Raw genomic sequence first — 20,679 nt, 5'->3', positions numbered from 1 at the left:
GATACACACACAAATGCAGTGTCATTGCAAATTGTATGATTTTCTTATACATTCATTTGCAAAGAATACCGAGTTCACCGAGAAAATGTGTAATAAATAAATAACACACGTCAATGTTTTTGGCAGGACTGCAAATGTTCTAAGTCTCGTCGTTATTAAGGCCACCCCGAGTACTGGGAGCGAGTGTGTTTCTTCTACGAAGAGATATTGCACAACTACTGCAAAATTTCATTACATTTCGTATCATTCGATTTGGACTCCGGAATAAAAAGGAAACATCCACGGAATACCTTCGACAGACACCAACAACACCGACATATTGACGGAGGAGGACGGTTTTTGTCACACACTAATTATCAAGCAGATCATAATTTTCGCGTTCAGTGATTTTCGCATGAATAGTTAGCTACTCTTTTGAACGAACGAACGCTTTCACAGGGATGGAATATTTTTTTGAGGCCCACTTTGTCTCTGTCTGGACAATGGCATTGGTGAAATGTCAATTCGTCAAAAGGTTAGAACACTGACATTGATAGTGTGTCAATGAAATACCATGGAAAACACTTTTTCCAAGACGCTCATATTTGTGTTGTAAATTTTGGTTTTTATCGACAACTCTTTGCAATACTCATTATGCTTGTTTTCTTTTTTCCTTACAGTGTTGACATTAACCCCTTCCATGTCGAATCGTAGCATACGAGTATGCGTCCTAAAGAAACCAGGGTTTAATCTGCGCCCCAGAAGCGAACATACCAGAGTTTTCGTAAAGCACCCGGAACGCCGACGCGAACGCCTATCCCTTTGTTCGAATTCCTGATCACAATGTCGAACAATTGAGAATAATCGTGCGCGTGGGTGTTTGGGGGAAGGGTTGTCCTGGTTTCCGAGTTCCTGGACCACGTATAATTTTACTTCCCTTACAAATCCAATATTCTTTCCTCTTTCAGAGATGGAGTCACGCCAACAACGACAGAGAGACTGAAAATCTTTAATATAAAGTTATTTTTCCTTTCTGATATCGTTATTTGATTATGAAGCTTTCCTGCTATAATTTATTTATCCATTACTTACAATTGCCTGTTTTCATTATGAAAAGATAATTTGCTCATTTGCTTGTAACATATGTTTCACACACCGTCAAAACAGCCCAACAAGGGCTTACACGCACCGTACTTGGCATATATATACATGTATCCTGCACCTTTAAATGGTAGTCGCAATTTTGGCATGAAAATTCACATTCATAACACTGCAAATCTCTAGGGTAAGTTATATTTTTTTACCAAGAATATCCTGCGTAAATGGCTAGCTACTTTTTTTTACCTCCGACTTTATTTCAGTTTAATACCAGAATACATGTTCTAATGTATTTGCTTCAACATACTGGTCAGCCTATTAACTGACATTCATAAATACAACACAAAACGAATTATTGTTTTTTTTGGTTCGCCAATCTCAGCCTATTTTGTGTTGAAAATTGTTGAGTATAGATCGAATTAACCGATTTGCTAGTCATTCAAAGTTCAGATATGTACAAATTGAATAAAGTACCACAACTATTCATTGGCGGTACTATTTAAAAATATATCTTTCGAAAGTATCTTTAAATATTTTAAATTTTATATGTCACGATTTTAAGGTACACTTAATGATACCTGTTCCCTGGATACGGACTGCAACGATGCTGTCACAAATAGTAACTGCACGACTTCAACATGCATCTGCAACAGCGGTTACTACGGCAACCACGGTGGTAACCAATGCGTGAAGAGGAAAGTTGGTGACGTGTGCGATGTTTCAACGGACTGCAATGACGTCGTAGTGAATAGCACGTGCTCGAACGGAACGTGTGGATGCATTGTTGGATACAAGCCAAGTTTTGATTTGGCCGCCTGTGTATTGAGTAAGTTAGATTATTCCTAAACAGTACAAAAGTGACAAAATGAGAGAGAAAATAATTCACCTACTTGTATATTACCATTGACAACCATATACATCATGTAACTGCTACGATGTATTTATCTGACCAGAAAGGCTTCTTCCATGTCAGAAGTAGATGTAATGTTATGTAATTCGTTCAGGTAATTCGCAAACTGACACCAATTTCCTACACTGGCTGTCCATGGATAGTTATGTTTAATTATTTACCTGTCAAAGTACTTTATTTCATTACTTTTTCATTTCCCTTCCAGGAATGCTTGGTGATAACTGTACGTCGAGCCTCGACTGCTTCCACGCCGTCTCAGATAGTTTCTGCAGTGGCGATGTCTGCACCTGTCTCCTCGGGTACGCAGCCTCGAACAGTGGGATCCAATGCACCAAACGTAAGCATGGTGAAGTGGTTTTCATATCGTTCTGGCCAAAGGTACTTAGTCGAACTCAGTAATGTGACCAGATCACATTACCAAAAGATAATGGTGTTGCACGACACCAGATTATCCTGTCAAGAAAATGCTTCACCTTTTTTTCAATTTCAGTAATCTAATCTAATCTAATCTATCTAATGAGAATCGTAAATGAAGTTTGTTGCACTTCTGTTTCAGGTAAAATAACGGACACTTGCACCCAAGATGGCGACTGCTTCAATGCGGTCGAGAACTCGAAATGCGACAATGGTACCTGCGCGTGCGCTTTGGCACACGAAAAAGCTGGCAATGAGACACTGTGCATTCAGAGTAAGACTTTTCTTTTTTTATCTGAAATCGCAACAGCTATTTCCTTTGAGACATTTCTTGCCTCGGAAGTACAATGATGTAAAATCATTCATAGTTGAACTGCATCATCGTATCCTGCCCCGGCCTGTAGCAGGCCTATGTAATCAGATTCAGCAGACCTCATCCGTTCTTTCTGCCTGTCTGCGATTTAAATCGCCAAAACGTATATGATTGTATTCCTGAACACCATGCGATGATCCCCTTAGCCATAAATGCAGGTGACACAGCACCGAACAAGGCAAATGTGCTCCTGCCTTAAGAAAGTAAGAAATGTCAAATTTTCACAAAGATGGGCCATATAATTCATCATCAATCATCTTGTTTCTAGATGTTCTGCCAGTTCCCTGCGATCCAAAGACGTCACAGCCATGTGGTAACAGTTCCGCAGAAATCTGCGCGGGCGATGTGGGCAACACCTATTGCCAATGTAGACCAGGCTATGCCAGATTGTTCCCCACTGACCAATGTAAAAGTAAGTCTGGTGAAACATGCTATGATAGCTCTGCAGAGTGAAGTGCAATGCATGCAGCATGTACATGAATATCGCTGCGATTTATTGACCACATTTACGAATTGTGACTGACGAGAAACTTAAAATATTGAGCCGTTTGTAAAATAATTTGTTTTTTCTTACAAGTTACGACGATTTTGTTTCATACGTTATTCCAGAGGCAAAACGATTCTCCGTCGAGGTGTCCCTCACGCACTTGTCTGATGAACCAATGGTCTTCTCACCAGAGCTACTCGACCAAGTGTCCCAGAACTTCACAAAATTAAAATCACAGGGAGAATATCCAGGGGTAAGCTTTTCTCTCACAGCGGACGGTTATTTGTGTGCTTGTTCATTGCATCAAGAACAAGTACAATGTACATAAACGCTAGTTTTTCCCCAAGTCGGAATTGAACTCAAGTATATATACGCTCCCTAATTATTTGTAAGATTTGAAGGGAGGGTTCAAGATATTGGAAACTATAACCAGGAACACCGCATTGTGTGCAAGAAACGACCTTATGAATATGCGTGACGAAGTCGATCAGTCTTGTCCCTCCCCATGAAGGGAGTACGAATAGGATGACGAAATGACTACTGCCTCGGGACTGCTTCGCAAGGGCAGAAGCTGGTTCCATCCAAAGCTCAATAACATTCTTTTGTGTCAAATAGATCCTCTCAAATTACAGTTCGATGATGCCTTCCTTCGCACTATGCCCATCGGCATCTACCTAGGAGCAAACGTCACCAACTTCTTTCAAACAAGCAATGGTGTGGGCATGAGAGGAACTATTGCATTCGACGACAGCGCAACATATACCGCAGGACAGATACGGGCGTTCCTATTGGATAGTTTGAATATGACGTCAGAAATCCTCGGAGTGAGCGGATTAGCTGTTGAGGTGCCGATAGAGGGAGCCGTGCGAGTCGGAGGTAAGTCGACCACAGAATCAGACGGGCCTATACTGCCTGTGTAACAAGAAACAATGTCTGTAGGGCATTCCGTAAGACACTTTTCTTTGATGACAGATTTATTGACGTTGCTGATAACTCCCTCTTTTTGGTGCATCCGTCAATAAGGTCGGATTCACCTCATACAAGATTTACATGTACTTTCTTGGTACACCCAGTAGACAATGGGCCATTAGTTGATTGGACCAACCGAGCCAATCAGAACAGGATGGGCGGACATCCGGGCACTAGTCGTGGTCAGACTGCTCAGTTAGCAATTGGGTTATAAGGTATCACCAGAGACACTGAAGAGTACATGTAGCGTCCTTAAGAAACAAGAAGAAACCTGCAAAGCTCTCTATTGTTTGTGGGCGACTGACTATAAGCAGTGGTAGGGGTCAAATCTTTAGTCCTCATGTGACAAGTAGGCCTAAGAAAACTGCAATTTGGGTGCCCAGTAGTGTTTGATTCAGCAAAGAGTATAGTTTCGATGTACATGTATCACTATTAGCGCGTTTGAGAATGTTAATCTGGCCTTCTCAGCTCCTGTCAATCATGTCTAAAGTTTCCCTTTAAATGCCGAAATCGTTTATTTACATTGATTACAAGTGGTATTATTTCCTTTCTATGAATTTGATATCCAAATACATGTAGATCAGAAGTATATGCTGTATGGATTTCCTCATGTATCTGCGAATACTTTAGTAGTGAACCTTAGTCCGTATGGCTTTTCCAAATGTGCATCTTTTACACTTTAGACATCAACGAATGCTCTGACCAATCCCAACACGACTGTTCAGCCTTTGCAATATGTATCAACACTGAAGGAAGTTTCACGTGCGAATGCGAGACCGGATATGACGACATAAACTCCCAATTTCCTGGGAGGTACTGTAATGGTAAGATTACCGTACAAATTTACAAGCAGGACTGAAATTAAAGTGAGATGTTTCGCGTCGATCGGATTTTGCGCACATTATTCTTTTCGAATACTTTTAGAAATGGCAATTTTCAACACAATTTTAACTCAAGTCACAAAGCAGATATTTACGGATGTAGAGCAACTTATGCCGACTGCGGTAAATTCAAAATTACAAGAGATCTTACATTGTACATTTTCAACCAACCTTTCGGGCGTGATGAAGGACCTACGGTGAAACCTCTCCGTGATTTAAAGTCCAACACTGTTCACCACCTTTACAATACACTTCAAAATAACTTCCAAAAGGACGTCGACGTTTCTAAACTGGCTTTTTATTGTCAAGTTATCATTTCATTCCGTTCTTTTTTTTCTTGTTTAGAAATTAAGACGGAAACGACAATTGACAGGTAAGCTCAAAGACATTTCTATTCGAACTAACTTAAATATCAAAGTAATGTCTAGTCCCTAAATTAACCTAACAATTGAAACAGTAAAACACGCATAAAGACTAAGAATTTGGAAGTACAGAAAAAAAATGTCACCAAAAGGGTGGCTAAAATTTTCCATCAGGCATATGAGAGAGTTTTATGCGACCAATTTTTTTTCAGATGCGACTTCTGGCATGCTGGATCCAACTGCGAGGTCGATCTTCGAAGTAAGTTAATTGTTAATGATGATAATCAATATCCATAACTCGCGATCCTCTACCTCAGACCATTACTCGGCAATAACGACCGAACTCAGCCAAACGTGTGCGAGGGGAGAAGGATACAACTGACTGGATTTTCGAGGATGATAACTCAACTGCCAACACACTGCCTACCACATGGTAACATGTGGTAGGCAGGTAGTGGCATCTGCCCACATCGAGGACAATCACTTGGGATACGACAGACAGGTGTTATTTTGGTAAATTTACCAAAAAGTGCACATTTTGGCTGTCTTTTGTGATGCAGAAGTTTTTCCAGTCCCCGTCTGGGCCCAAAGCTCAGCAATTGGGAGGGCCTGCCTAATGACTACTCAATATCTAGATATTGTTCTTGACAAGCTGGGGAATCGATTATCCAGTGTGATACATAACTACATCACATGTTAAGACTACATGCTCCGGTATGGGCTCTTCGAAGAAGAGATTAGATGATGACATGTTATACTCTTGTTTTACAGTTGTTGTAGGAGTAATGTCAGCTGTGGCATTAGTAGGAATAGGACTGATTGCTGGCCACTTCATCAAGATAAAAATATTGACGTAAGTCCATCAACTGAAATCAAGTTCAAATGAATCTCACTTCAACACGAACTTAATTTTGTTTCCAAACGCAGAGGAAAAAGTAAATGCAGTGTATTTTTTTGGTATATAGTTTTCATCAGGTTTCATATTTTCAGGTAGCATTATTATACTGCAAATAAGCATATTTTACATTTTTTCAGGCCAAAGCGTGCAGTGACCCCCACACCCGACCGATACAGTCGTCAACTGAGCTCTGCAGAAAAGGGACGACCTGAAAGTGTTTTGACCACAAGCAGTGAAAAAGAACGGGCCTCAGGTAAAAATAATCTGCGATTTGAAAGTTGCATGCAATCTTCGCATGTAGATGGAGAGTTAAAACAAAAATCGTGGCGAAAAATCAAGTTATGTATTTATATGTTATTTATATAGCGCAATATCAAGAAGGACAGGACAGGATGTTAGCTTGTTCCACAACACTGGCCAAGCCACCGAAACTACCTTGCAATACTGGCCCAAAAATTTATTTGAGATCGGCATCAGTCTTTTACATGGCAGGCAGGGGTATTTCACTCCTGACCAGGTAAATCGTACGCCCAAGTTTTCCCTTTAAGTCCTCCACATACTGGGATGGGGTACTGCACATTCCACTCGCCAAACAATATACTAACACCAACAGCAATCACACAAAATGTCATATATTCTTAGCAACATGTCAAAAATGTTCTCTCCATTACAGATGGTCTTGTGGTAAAGGACAACATATTCGGTGAGCCTCCTCAAGAACAAGTTGAAAATGTTGAAAATGAAAAATTTGCAGATGACAATCCATGCACAGAAGAAGATCTACAATAGTCAGACATCTTACAGAAGATGGTCGACTTGGAGGAAAAATAAGAAGTGTACCGATATATTACCCTAAGCAAATACAGCAAATGATACAAGTCGATATCACAATGCTACGAAGAAATGCTCTCTCTGTACATATTTATTGTGAATAAAAGCATATTTATAAATTTCAAGAATCTTATTTTTTATACCAGTGACAATCACCTCAGTCTTCAAAGGGCAAACAAGATGGCCATTGCTAGCAACGGTTCATTCCTTTGTTACAATACAACCATTATACACTGATGGATACATTACGCAGGTCTGGGCATATGACCCAGTTTCGATGAGACCTTTTATCAAACATTATAGGATCTACATGCAACATCATCTGGACAACAAACCAATTGAATACTGGAGTCTTTCTAATACAACATCTTTTCCTAGCACTTCCATCATCTCTCCAACACCTGGACCCTCCTGGAAAGAAATATGTAGTTTTCGTTAAGAACGGTATAGCAAGAAATAGATATCTGTCTTAGCAGTTTGTCCACCGGTGGCATACAATCAGGCTTACAGGTTTGTCTTTGGACATCAACAGAAGGGAGAAAAAACAAGACTGACAAGTAGGCCTTCCAAAAGTGAAAGTGTTAATCAAAACAATGATAATTTCAGTCTGGACAATACCTTCAGTCCACTGATGCATAAACGCATTATCTTCATGAGGGTAGGAAACTTGATATTTTCCTCTTTCGCTATATTGCGTAACTGCTGAACGATCGGCGCCTGATTAAAATCTTGGCTTTCCATCTCGTTTATAATGTTGAGAATTTTTTGTAGGAGGTCTTTGGAATTGTGGTCCGTATTCGTGATGTCATTTAAGTTGAGAGAGGCCGGGTGGCCCCACAGGAACAGGTAGTCAGGATGTGTGAAAAGTTCATCTAATTTGTGAATACGTTCCTGAAATGATATCCAAAAATGGAAATACAGAACACACAAATTACACTGGGATTATCTACTTTTTCTCAAGGACAATACCTGAAAATGATTAGTACATGTGTGTTGTTTAAATGAGATTTTAATTATTTTTGCCTTTAAAGTACATACATTAACGTCTTTGGGATATTTTCTGTAATAGGCAAGATCAGAGATAGATTGATACCTCAAGTGGGTCCCTAAGGTATCACTTTTGTGCATTGATTGGTGCATTTGTACTGCATGATGACATCACTAGACCACATAGCCTGTTGTTTCATACATCATGATGCACTGGAGTGCAATATGGGTCCAAATAGTGAAATACTTCATGTACAGGTAGAATTTGGCACAGCCGTCCTGGCCTTTAATTTTTTAGCTCTATAAAACCAGACTCATGTACACTTTAGTACAGTACATTCAAAAGCCCTTTTTGTCCAACTTAACATGAAACTCACCTGAAACAAATACACAAACCATCACCATGGAGAAGAACAAGGACATGAAAACTTCTGAGGACGACAAATCAATGGTGTTAAATTTGGCGTGACTTTTCAACAACGGTAACAAATATGGCTTCATCATATGGTATAATGGAATAAATTGTTTCATGCATCGTTGAGTTAATCCCAAGAAGAAGTCGCAAAATAGTGACAAACAACGCAATAATTGTTTTTGCAATTTTCTTTTACAATGCCCGATTGATTTCTCACGGAACATGTCAGATTCCATGAAGTCGATCACCAGTTTTACTCAACGAGGCAAAAACAACGTCATGGGGACGGTGTTATCATATTAGTTAACATCTTATAATTTACTGATTGAGAAGCCCGTAATTGCAGTCTTAATTTTATCAAGGCAATAACAATTTAATTGTTTGTTAAAGAGGTTTCCCTCATGCTTAAATTCCCAAAAGTAAAGAACAGAACTGGAAATCTCCACTTATTTTGACCTATGTAATCAGGATTTCTTATCGGTATGGCCCACTTCCTCCCTTTACGGCTTCTTCACGTACGATCAAGCAGCCACCTCAAGCTTTATACCTCAGCACCAAGGGGTCATTCAAGGAAAACCACGCCCAATTTGCGAGATGACAATCAATGAGACAAGCAGCTTACCAACTTCTAAGGAGCCAGACGAGCGTTAAAGATTGTCACATAGTCCGTCACATCATTATCTTACTGAATACGTGTCAATTTCTGGTTTGGGGCGGCCAGATTTGTCTGACATTTTTAAGCGGTTGGATTTATCGTGTTCTAAATAGTGAATTCACGTCCCCTGGGAATGAGGTTTCACAAGACTCGACGGAAGTAAACAAATATGTATGACGTGCAAGACTAACAACTATCAGTTTCTTGTTCATGAGGATTAGAGGACAATATCGTTTGTACAACATTCAGCAATTCAAATTGATTTGTACAAAGCAGCAAGGAAAACTTTCAAGTTTGTGAAATACATCATTTATTGTGACAGCGATCATTCACTGGATTTAAGGTGAATCGGAGAATTTCACTTTTTTTAGAATTTTGTAGACTTGGTGAAGCAAAGATGACTTAGGGTAAACTATTACTAGACGCACATCGACCCCAAAATGAAGAATGTGGTAAGAGTCGTTTTGATCATTCTGTCAGTGTCTCAAATTCGGACAGACGACGTCAACAAAAACCTGCCATTTTATTGCTACTATGTCAATGATGACATCACAAACTTAAAGTGCGTAAAAATCGGTATCCAAGTCTATGACGTCCTTAAACAATTGAGGGATATGCCATTGACAGAGAGATTGAGGGTAGAACATTTTTATCTCACGGATGTCGACATGCCGGCGTTACGTTCACGTACGTTTGAAATGTTCCCAAACCTGAAGAAACTTGACGTTTCGTTGACCAAGACATTCGGATGTGCTTCAGACGCTCTTCAGGGTGTTACGAAACTAGAGGAACTCTTGCTTGATCTCGGGACAAGCACCGAATATAACGTAGACGGTCTCTTCGACAACATGAATTTAAAATGGATAAAACTGGACAACACATTCAACGCCATGGAATCAGTTGACCCTCTTCTCAAAGGTTTGAAGCAATACAAACTGGAATATTTCGAATGTCAGGAGGCGCGGATGCCATGGGCAAACCTGAATCGCTGGTTTCAAGGTGAATCTTTGAAAATACTTATCCTCACCAAATTGAATAGTTTGTTCGACCTCTACGCCAAGCCAATCGACAACCCGGACCATTTCAAATCATTCACAAATCTTGAAACTCTTGTCCTATCTCAAAACAGGATAAGTCAAATCGCCGATGGTGCATTCAGATTCCAATCGAAGCTGAAAACACTCAACTTACGCAAGAATTGGCTACGGAAAATCAACCCCGGGACGTTCCAAGGTTTAGATCAACTGACCACGCTCGATCTATCGTATAATTTTCTCGTAGTAGTTGCTATTGAGGACTTTGGAAACGCATGGCACACAGAGCCCCTGCTTACTGTCAATCTTGGACGTAATCAATTCGAATGTGGATGCAACATGACAGAGCTTGCACAGGATTTCAACAATACAGGATACCAACTGATTGTGGAGAATTTCCAGTGTGCCGGCCCTACACCTTTGAGGAGTAAGTACTTGTTTCTTTTTTTAAAATTGCGCTCAGGGCGTTCCCATAAGATTCTATGATATCTTAGTTATGGCAAGCCAAAGCGGAATTTATTCAAGACCGTGGAATTACTATTCAAGAAGTTAAATATATGTTCAAGACCAAAATATGTTCAATCCTGAATCAAATATTGTCAACCTTGAATCAAATATTGTCAACCTTGAATCAAATATTGTCAACCTTGAATCAAATATTGTCAACCTTGAATCAAATATTGTCAACCTTGAACAAAATATATTCAACCTTGAACAAAATATATTCAAGACTCACGTGACCATATTCAAGACGCACGTGACCACCAAAATTGATGACGTAGTTGCTCATGTTTTGATGCTTTACGGACTTTCCCGAACCCGCGTCCGGACTTTCCCGAACCCATGGTGCTTGTGTTGCGTTTCCGAGCTCGAATTGTTCGCACGAGGTTTTGACACATGGTTGTACACGTACCTAGCCGCCTACACCTGACATGTACTGTAATCCTACACATCATGACATGGATGCCGAGTGAATGTCAGAGTCGATACATGTTTCACAGACATATCAGGCAAATTATAGGTTCAAAATGCGCAATGCCTGTCGTGAAACAGAACGCATCGGAAGTACCACAGATTCTACGCTCTACGTCATCAATTTTGTGGTCACGTGCGTCTTGAATATGGTCACGTGAGTCTTGAATATATTTTGTTCAAGGTTGAATATATTTTGTTCAAGGTTGGACATATTTTATTCAAGGTTGAACATATTTTATTCAAGGTTGAACATATTTTATTCAAGGTTGAAAACATTTGATTCAAGGTTGAACATATTTTAGTCTTGAACATATATTTCCTTCTTGAACTTATATTTAACTTCTTGAATGGTAATTCTAAAGTCTTGAATAAATTCCGCTTTGGCTTGCCTAGTACTGCAGATATTTTTAATGGTAAGACTAAAACAGCCAAAAAGATGGGCAATGTTACCCTAATATGTGGTTGCCTGTGAGCACCGATTGGCACTTCTCATATCTTTGCAGACAAATACATCACAGACATTGAAACCATTCAAAGCAACCTGACATCTGAATGTGAGCCCCCTGTTCTTAGCAGTTGCTGCCCAGACGATGACACAATCGTAGCTGACCCAAGTCAGGACAACAGAGTAGAAATCAAGTGTAAAGCAACTGGTGTCCCCGCACCAAAAGTCTGGTGCGAGCCAATATCTGGAAATCCGATGCCGAAGGATCTTACTCCGTGGTATTTTGAAGAGGAGACGTATAATTCATTTGTGTCGCGCTGGTGTCACGCGGAGGTGGAGCAGTCGGGAACGGTTCGGTGCTGGGCAATGAATCCAAGTGGAGTTGTTTCCAAGGACTGTACAGTTCATATCAATTCCACCTATGCGTGGAGTGTAGATGCGGGGATGGCAGTGACCCCTGGCGGTATGAGTGTGTTTGCCGCATTGTCGCTGACTGCCTGGCTATTTGAACGTACCAACACTTGACTAGACTTTAGGTAGAATATAAAGATTTCACTGTTAAAAAGTTGAGCTTGTTTAACCTTGTGTGTTCCATGTTTTTGTTTAAAGTTGTGTCAGATTTTGTAATGGGACTTACAAATAATGACTGATAGAAATACAGCTATCTCTATGAAGCATTCATGATGTAGGAAAAACTACTGTGCTTGGGTAAGATAATCGTAACTGCGTAGTCTCATATTTTTAAAAGAGTATCAAAATTCAATTAATATTAACCGCTCCGAAAAAAGTTGGTGCTTGTTGCATGGAGAAAATATCACACTATTTATGTATTCAGTTTTGGCCCCCTAGTGGCCAAGTCAAGAATCAGACCGGACCGAAATTCAGTGTCAAAGGTCATCAGACCTAGGGGGTCATGCAAACAAAGTTTTGAGTCCATAGCCCTAGCGATTAAGAAACGTGCCACTGTTTTAGAAATAGGATACGACAGACGACGACGACGGACACTGCGGTGTTGTATAGACTCCCCTACGGTGAACCAAAAAGAGAAACAGGTAAAGGGTAAAAAAAGGATTCTTTTCAAAGCACTTAATGACTGAATGCTGATGTCATGTTACTGCTATGCAAATAAATTAGAATTGCAACTTATTTTATTTGTTATTGTTATTTGTCATTTATTATTAATTGTTTATTTTATTTGTTTGTTTGTGTCCTCGTGGCTACTGATATGCAGTTGAGTATGGCCAATCAATTTCTATGTTACCGTTGGTATGAACAAGAAAAATGTCCGTGGAAATCACGTAGGGAAGTAAAACTTGGGGCATCATAGTGAGTTATGGAAAATCGAGGAAAAAAACACACTCTTGTATGACGTACTGGAATTGCTGAAGCGCTTGTACGTAAATTGATACGGATAGGTCATACGGATCATGCAACGCCTCAAAAGGGCAAAGTCTGTTCAGGAATGATTATCAAATCAAGCCATTGATCCTTACACACGGCAAACAATTTTCAGTTGACATGCCAAACGTCATTCCTTTACCTTGTTTTTTTCACACTTGACTAATTAGTTGTTGGTGATACTTGCGCCTCGGTGGCTCTGTTGATTTCTTCGGAGAGCCACACCCACCTTGAGTGAGCAATGTTGCCACTTGGTTCAAACAGGTAGACAAACATTTGAATTACCACTTCAGGCATTGGACTTGTTTGGGATATCACTTCTCATTAGTTTACTGCTAAATAGTGTTTGCCACTGCAGTATCTAGTATTTGCTTTTTATGACTGACAACTACCTTTATCACGGTACTCATTATATATGATTTCTTACATGTGTTTACTGATAGAGAACAATGTGTATCATCGTAACATTGCTCATCACGGCCAACTGATTCTATTCAAACTGGCCTTTGTATCCTTTGAACATACTGACTGAGATAATGATTCATACGCAATCTAAAACTGTCTAACCAGTGTTTCGATGATTCCCTTTGGAATTTAGTAATTAATAATAATATTTTTTTAGAACATTTTTGCGAATCAAAAAATGTACTCGTCCCGACAATTTGGTGGTTCATAGTATGGTTGTTGTTTTCCTTCAGGGAAAAAATTACGAATTTTTTAAATTCTTACCTTGGACCAGTCCAGAACTTTTTCAATGAAGCTTCTCTTTAAAATTCTATGCACATCTTCTATTGATTCGAATCTGAAAAGAGTGGGCATACAGTGTTCTCCACACCATTAAATAAAATGGCCAGGGCCATTGTGCTCACCTCATGTGGAGGAAAGATGGATAAAGAGCATGGTATTGTGTCATGTAGTGTTAGGTTTGATGTAGGTCCAAGCAATTACAATTTCCCCAAAATGGCCAATTTACAGTACATTCGACCTCTGTGACCTTGAAAAGTAGGTCAAATCAAAGAAGACCCGGGTGACACATTGAATGGTTGTTAGAATTAGATGTACCTATGATATAAAATTGGTGCCAATCGGGCAAGTCATTACTAGGAATAATGGCATTTTGAAGAATTTAGGATTTGGCCCCCTCCCTGGAGACCAAACGGCAAATCAGATCGCACCAAACTGAGATCACCTGACCAAGGGGTACATGTGTACTTAATTTGTGATCAATAGTCATTGCAGTTAAGAAACGTGCCATAGTTACGGCCTGACGGCGAATTTACGCCATTTGACCTCTGTGACCTTGACAAGAAGGTCAAATTAAAAACCTGTGTGACATATACTGTATGGTGGTTAGATGTACCCATGATATCAAATTGGTGGCAATCGGGCAAGAAGTTAAGGAATAATCACATTTTTAAGGTTTTTGGATTTTGCCCCCTGGTGGTCAAGTGGTGAATCATATTGGACCAAACTTTGGTCCCTGAGATCACCTGACTAAGGGGTAAATGTGTAACAAATTTGGTATCAATAGTCATTGCAGTTTAGAAACGTGCCATCGTTACATCCTAACGGCTAATTTACACCATTTGACCTCTGTGACCTTGAAAAGGAGGTCAAATCAAAAACCCGGAGGATATATGATGCACCTTTGCTAGAAGTACCTACCATATTTTTTTCAAAATTTCCCGACTACTATTAAGGGAGATATTGCATATTTTCACTTTTAACGTTTGGCCCCCTGGTGGCCAAACCATGAAACGAATCGGACCGAAACTTGGTCTCCCAGGTGTCATTACATAAGGGTACATGTGTACCAAGTTTCAACTCAATAGCTTTAACAGTTACGAAACGTGCCCTGCTAACGGACGACGGACGACGACGACGACGACGACGACGACGACGACGACGGACGACGGACGCCACGGTATGGGATAAGCTCACCTCTGCTAAGAGGTGAGCTAAAAAGGCGGCCCGCTACTCTTAAAATTGCGAACGCTAAAATCCGCCCCTCTTAAACCATCCCACATCTCTGGAATTTTCCGTCCGCCCCTTTAAAATTTTCCGTATCCGACATCGTTCTTTTGCGTAGCACGGGCCGGCAACAGCAATAAACGGAACAGCCGCGAACAGACGATCAATCCCGTTGCTTGGTTACCGATCACCGCACTCAGTAAGCGGGGCCACGCAGTGTAATTAATGCAACAGCACAATATCCTCCAATCAAACCGAAGCGCGGGAATGTATTGCCAGAGCTACGCATATATTACCAGTATTGATTTTCTTGTGCGCCATGCGGCCGAGTCGTGTAGCGGTTACGTTGGCGGGAAGATTGGCGGAAAGGTTGGCGGGAAGGTTGGCGGGAAGGTTTCTGGCTGGGATGGCGGTGTCTGCCCATTCCGCCTCAACCTTATTCGCCTTATCCAATTTTGCCTTCTCCCATTTAGCCTTCTCCTAACTTGCCTTTTCTCAATTCGCCTTCTACGATTTCGCCATCGTCTTATCTCGCCTTTGTTCCAATTGGCCTTCTTCCTAACTCGCCTTCCTCTCATCTTGCCTCATCCTAGTTTGCCTTTTCTTATTTCGCCTTTGTCCTATTCTGCCTTGGTTTCATCCTGCCTTATCTCATCTTGCCTTTTCTTGATTGACCTTTGTGTCAATTCGCCTTCTTCCCATTTTGCCTTCTCCCGTTTCGCCATATCTCACCTCGCCTTTTATCAATCCGCCTTTGCTTATCTTGCCTTTGTTCTATTTTGCCTTGTTGTCTTGAGAGCTAACTCGTTCTGTGAGAAGGCCTCATAATTCCCCAATGATCAAAGGAATACATCTTCCAGATTGCTGGATTTGAGTAGGCCTATTGACTATAGTTCATAATAAAGAACTTCAGAAGCACTCACACTTTGAATGATCAATAAAATACTTAGCACCCCCATCCCTCCTATATAGTACCAGGTCACAAGTCTTACTTATCAAAGAATGCCAAAACACTATGCCAAAATATTTCCATGAAAGACTTGGAAAACTCTAAGATTTGACAAACATGGGTAAAGATACTAGGTTGGTTTTGGAGATACATGTAAGCTTACATGTAGATGGTTCAGAAGTTATGAAGATTTGAAAACATTGGTAATTAAACAACAGCCTTTGGGTAGGGTACCAAAACATAATTCGTGGAAACACTCTTATATGAAAGATTGGCCCCACAAACATGGGTAAAAGAGACAAAAGTCTTTTGTAATATGGTATGTAATGTAATATGACTATAATGGCTGAGAAGTTATCTACACTTGTAATTTTGGCAATGTCCACCGGGTTTTGGTTGGGGGTACCCCCGAATGGACCTTAGAACCCTTCAACACTGTTGAAGACACTTTCATATGAAAGATTGACTCAACAAACCTGGGTAAAGACACCAAGTTTGTTGCAAAGTAGGAAGAAGGCGAAATGGGAAGAAGGCGAAATAATACAAAGGCGGGGTGGGTAAAGGCGAGATAGGATGAAGGCAAATTAGGACAAAGGTAAATTAGGACAAGGTGAAATAGGAGAAGGCAGATTAAGACAATGGCAAACTGAGACGAAGGCAAGAATGGATAAGGCAACTTGTGATAAGGCAAGATAAAACAGAGGCAAAATAGCATAAGGCGAAAAATGAAAAGGCGAAAAAAGACAAAGGCGAGATAGAATAAGGCGGATTGGGAAGAGGCAAAATTGGAAAAGGCGAAATAGGAGAAGGCGAAATGTATATTTTTTAAAGGCAAAATGGGAAAAGGCGAAAAAAGACAAGGCGAAATGGGCATGAACCGGGATGGCGGGAAGGTTGGCGGGAAGGTTTCTGGCAGGCGATCGGGCTTAGAACAAGGGCGGGATGCGGCGGGCAGGAAGCTCCCAAGAAGGATCCAAACCTAACCCAACCCCCTATTATTTCTTATTGCATTTCTGCACGAATCTCAGGACCCAACTTTCCGAACGGCGGAGATTTGACATCTCAGACATTAACAGGCGCTTCCAGTACCACTTCACTTTATTTAGTTTATAGCTAAGAACCGTTATGCTCAAGTTCCCTCTGGACGCAAAATTTGGAAATTTGTCTGCGTAATATATGGGCTCGATGAATTTTATGCCTACTAAATAGCTGAAATCGCATCTAGACTCAACATTTTTCTGGGTGAGGGCCCCAGACCCGCTCCGGGACGCACCTTCGGTGTGTCCATGGTCAGTAATGCAGCCTAAATCCGCCCCTTTTAAATCAGATCCTGTGGAGAACACCGGACACAGCAAAGAATAATTCCTCTTCAGACAGGGTACCTAACTTGTGTCAGAGTGGCCATAGAAGCACAAAAACAGCCAGACTTACCTATCTTTCATGTAATCAGTTGCTATTTTATGTAATAGATCAATCATTTTCTCCCTTTCTGGTCCTTGTATTTTCCTGACCAGATGAAGTTTATTCAGCTCATTTATTCTATCAATTTCCAGTCGACTTGAATTGACATTCATCCTTTCTATTGAAAACTGTAATATACAATGTATTAAAGATAATTTTGGACAACAGCACTTACTGCAGATGAGAGAGTTATTGAACATGTTATTCTTATCTGTATCATGATAAACATTTTTAACATCAAGGTGAGATCATCTCACCAAGGGAACTCGGCGATTGCGTTCGCAAAGTTTATGAAAAAAATCGCCTTTTCACCTGATCAATCAATTCTGACAACGTCATCCCATTTGTAACTTTTTTGAATCCTCCTCCAGATAACGTTATTAAGTTCAACACGGCATCAGGATAGTAACCCTTCTCTTGTAGTGACTCCACTCGTATGTCGTCCTGTCTTTTCGACAGTTTGGTGCCATCACTGCAAAAAAGGGTCAAACATCTAAGCTCTCAGTGTCAGCATATTCAGACACAGGTCTGGGGGGTATCAAGCATCTAATAGAATTTTGACCAAAACGTAACTCGATGATTGTTGTGGACTTGTGAAAGAAGCCTTTTTTACCATGTCCAAGTGACTGTGGTGTAGTCTGATCAAGATATTCAATCAGTTCCCCAGGGCGCTATTAAATGCAAGTGACTTTGTCAACCTAGAACCTAGGCTGAAATGCACACCTGTTCATTATGAGAGGAAGATGGGCATATCTAGGTGGCTCCCATCCGAATGCTCGATACATCAATACATGTTTCATCGTCGAGGCAGACCATTCGTTCCCGCGGAGTACGTGTGTTATTTTCATGTAATGGTCGTCGACGATATTTGCAAAATGGTATGTTGGGTATGAGTCAGATTTGATAAGTATCTGAAAAAGAGAAAATCTTTAGCTCAAAAGGCCTATCCCATCGAATGAACACGAATTCAATATGGTCTGATTATGGGGGTCACCTTCCCATCCATCGTGCCACAGAAAGTTGAAGTCTATCAGGTGACTATTTCAACAGTTACAGTCTGCTTCACCAAATGGAAGATGGTCACAGAATATTGAAGCCCATTACATGACTTGCTGTGAAGTTCGAGTCCGGATTCCAAGACTTCAAGAAAGCAGCCTGGTAGCGATATTGGAAGTCAGATCGGGCCCAAAATCGATAGGGCACCTCTCCCACCTTACCCCATGTCGCAGAAAAAAAAGTACAAGATACAAGCCAGAAGAGAAAGAAACAATTCAAAACCATACTGGATCGCCCTCTATTTCAGCAATATTTTGTTGAATCACGCCATGAAGCATGTCCTCCCATGAGTCCTCGTCAGCCGATAGTTTAAATCGAATCACCGATGGAACGCCTTGACCTAATTTTTCAACAACTTCATCATCCGATAGATGTCGGCACCTGTTGTCATATTTCGGTACCTCACCGCGTCTTGTGGCTTCTTTCCTCAGGAGCTCAAGACGTCTCGAGGTGCAGAAACAGTGGTAGGCATGTTTACTCTGGAATGCGATGACGTTACATGTAGACAACATCCAGAAGTGTTTTAGAATCATCCAGCAATGATTAGTAGAAAGGGCTCACTCAAATTTTAATTGTCAAAAAGCATGTACCGGGTAAACAAACCATTTTATCTAATATTGAGCCTGACACTCGTTGTGAAGAGCCTGGAGTGTTAACCACTAGGCTATGAAGCTCCTTAATACAGCGCACAAGTTGTCTATAATCACAAATAAAGATCACTCACTTCTAAAAGAACCTGGATTTTCTCCTGATACAACTCCAACCTTTTCGACTGAACATATGGTCCAAAGTCACCACCTTCGTTTGGTCCCTCATCAGGGACGAGCCCAGCCCACTGTAAAGCTTCACACAACCTCTCAAGTGCACCAGGTACAAGCCTAGTCTAAAAATGCGAATTAAAAAGTTTAGAAACTGGCATATTTTCCCAAATTATCCATATTATTCGATCAACTGATTCAACAATGACATCTGCTATGATGTATCAATAAAAAATTCAAAAAGGCCCCCACCCATTTCTGAGGAAAGGTTCAGGTATCGTGAAGCACCCGATATATTGACGACAAGAAAGAAGATCGGACACACACACAGCCATTGGCGATCTCATGTTGATCTTTCAAAAGATGAAGAAAAACTGTACGTGCTGTAGCTGAAATTTCTTTTTGTAGGATGCTGCCCATAAGATTTGGTGCGAATAGACATGTATTTACCTGGTCAGTATCTTCTATCCTCAAAATAAACTTTCCTCCATTAGACTTTGCAAACAAGAAGTTGTAGAGCGCCGTTCTGAGCCCACCCAGATGGAGCATACCGGTGGGACTTGGAGCAAATCTGACCCTTACTTCTGAACGGTGCGATACTCCACATGAGAAACAACGAACATTGTTTTGGAGAGACTGGGATGTCTTCAAAATGTATCGTGACAGTCGCATCATCCTTCTAGAAGAAAGGACAGAGAGCTTTCAGAGACAGACACATTTAAAAAAAGACGTCTGATTCAACATTCGTAGCTCAGCGACACCTTAAAGGGTTACAGCATTTGTTTGCTTAGTAGTCGTTTCAATGAAAATGTCACATGCCACTGCCGTGACGACGGGCGTCGTAAATGCCATGGCATCATCGTGCATGCCATCAGCCCCCATCGATCAGCAGCGGCCATGTCGCGACGGGAATATGGCATGTCGTCGTCATGATGTTTGTTGCCTAGGCCTAAAGAAAACTAATGTTGTGGGATGGAGATTAAAGATCATCACAACAACTAGAGGCCACTGGTACTGCTGAACTAATTTCTGCATTCCACTGACGTGATCATTGCAGGATCCGACTACTGAAACCATAGCAAATCCTTATGTATAGACAGTGCATTTTGGACCAATTGTCGGACACGTCTTGTAACTCTAAATCCGTAACTTTGTATAGCTGGTTTGCAAATGACAGGTTATGATATATGCGAGGAAGTTTTCGATCAACATTTTGAAACAACAGTTTACATCAAAAAGTGATAAATCATGGAGAAAATAGAAATTTTACCGATTTTGAAGCGCCGGAAAAATTTTCATGGGCGCCGCCATGTTGGGCTTCCCAAAATCCGGAAGCATCCGAAACGAAAGGAAGATGTGTCTATTTTTAGAAA

The 20,679-nt window shown here is 40.7% G+C and overlaps 3 protein-coding genes across 4 annotated transcripts; 2 read left to right on the top strand and 1 right to left on the bottom strand.

Annotated features, from left to right (window-relative positions):
- The first annotated feature begins 75 nt into the window (after positions 1-75).
- LOC135497810 (uncharacterized) lies at positions 76-7,160 on the top strand. Of its 2 annotated transcripts, none has more exons than XM_064787737.1 (13): positions 76-514; positions 1,640-1,903; positions 2,193-2,324; positions 2,544-2,675; positions 3,043-3,186; positions 3,384-3,514; positions 3,894-4,137; positions 4,914-5,054; positions 5,457-5,484; positions 5,686-5,732; positions 6,245-6,326; positions 6,509-6,624; positions 7,045-7,160. In XM_064787737.1, exons 3-13 carry the CDS (start codon positions 2,195-2,197, stop codon positions 7,158-7,160), a joined length of 1,311 nt encoding a protein of 436 aa, XP_064643807.1. In that variant the 5' UTR covers positions 76-514; positions 1,640-1,903; positions 2,193-2,194. The 2 variants fall into 2 exon arrangements, with proteins under 2 accessions (XP_064643807.1, XP_064643806.1); XM_064787736.1 differs by having other exon boundaries at positions 948-1,903.
- On the bottom strand, positions 6,988-20,642 carry LOC135497807 (nondiscriminating glutamyl-tRNA synthetase EARS2, mitochondrial-like). The gene is made up of 10 exons (XM_064787734.1): positions 20,577-20,642; positions 19,757-19,985; positions 19,273-19,431; positions 18,776-19,027; positions 18,216-18,403; positions 17,805-17,964; positions 17,463-17,620; positions 13,841-13,913; positions 7,821-8,093; positions 6,988-7,613 (listed from the first exon to the last, which is right to left on the bottom strand). Exons 1-10 carry the CDS (start codon positions 20,615-20,617, stop codon positions 7,521-7,523), a joined length of 1,626 nt encoding a protein of 541 aa, XP_064643804.1. The 5' UTR covers positions 20,618-20,642; the 3' UTR covers positions 6,988-7,520.
- Positions 10,190-12,530, top strand: LOC135497811 (leucine-rich repeat and fibronectin type-III domain-containing protein 4-like). Its single transcript, XM_064787738.1, has 2 exons — positions 10,190-10,720; positions 11,772-12,530. The coding sequence occupies exons 1-2, from the start codon at positions 10,225-10,227 to the stop codon at positions 12,236-12,238; spliced, it is 963 nt and encodes a 320-aa protein (XP_064643808.1). The 5' UTR covers positions 10,190-10,224; the 3' UTR covers positions 12,239-12,530.
- Positions 20,643-20,679: the final 37 nt, after the last annotated feature.

The sequence above is a fragment of the Lineus longissimus genome, chromosome 13, assembly GCF_910592395.1.
Source record: "Lineus longissimus chromosome 13, tnLinLong1.2, whole genome shotgun sequence".
Lineage (NCBI taxonomy): Eukaryota > Metazoa > Nemertea > Pilidiophora > Heteronemertea > Lineidae > Lineus > Lineus longissimus.
The sequence above is the reverse complement of the archived record's forward strand: the minus strand, read 5'-3'. Positions and strand labels throughout refer to the sequence as shown.

Bases quoted from the DNA above. Each gene is read 5' to 3' on its own strand.
- LOC135497811 (XM_064787738.1), top strand. From the start codon at position 10,225: ATGCCATGGGCAAACCTGAATCGCTGGTTTCAAGGTGAATCTTTGAAA. The intron at 10,721-11,771 runs GTAAGTACTTGT...ATATCTTTGCAG, and splicing joins CGGCCCTACACCTTTGAGGA to ACAAATACATCACAGACATT.
- LOC135497810 (XM_064787737.1), top strand. From the start codon at position 2,195: ATGCTTGGTGATAACTGTACGTCGAGCCTCGACTGCTTCCACGCCGTC. The intron at 3,515-3,893 runs GTAAGCTTTTCT...CTCAAATTACAG, and splicing joins CACAGGGAGAATATCCAGGG to TTCGATGATGCCTTCCTTCG. The intron at 5,485-5,685 runs GTAAGCTCAAAG...ATTTTTTTTCAG, and splicing joins ACGGAAACGACAATTGACAG to ATGCGACTTCTGGCATGCTG.
- LOC135497807 (XM_064787734.1), bottom strand. From the start codon at position 20,617: ATGGCGGCGCCCATGAAAATTTTTCCGGCGCTTCAAAATCG. The intron at 17,965-18,215 runs GTGTGCATTTCA...CCTTTTTTGCAG, and splicing joins CTTCCTCTCATAATGAACAG to TGATGGCACCAAACTGTCGA. The intron at 7,614-7,820 runs GTATTGTCCAGA...ATTTCTTTCCAG, and splicing joins TATGCATCAGTGGACTGAAG to GAGGGTCCAGGTGTTGGAGA.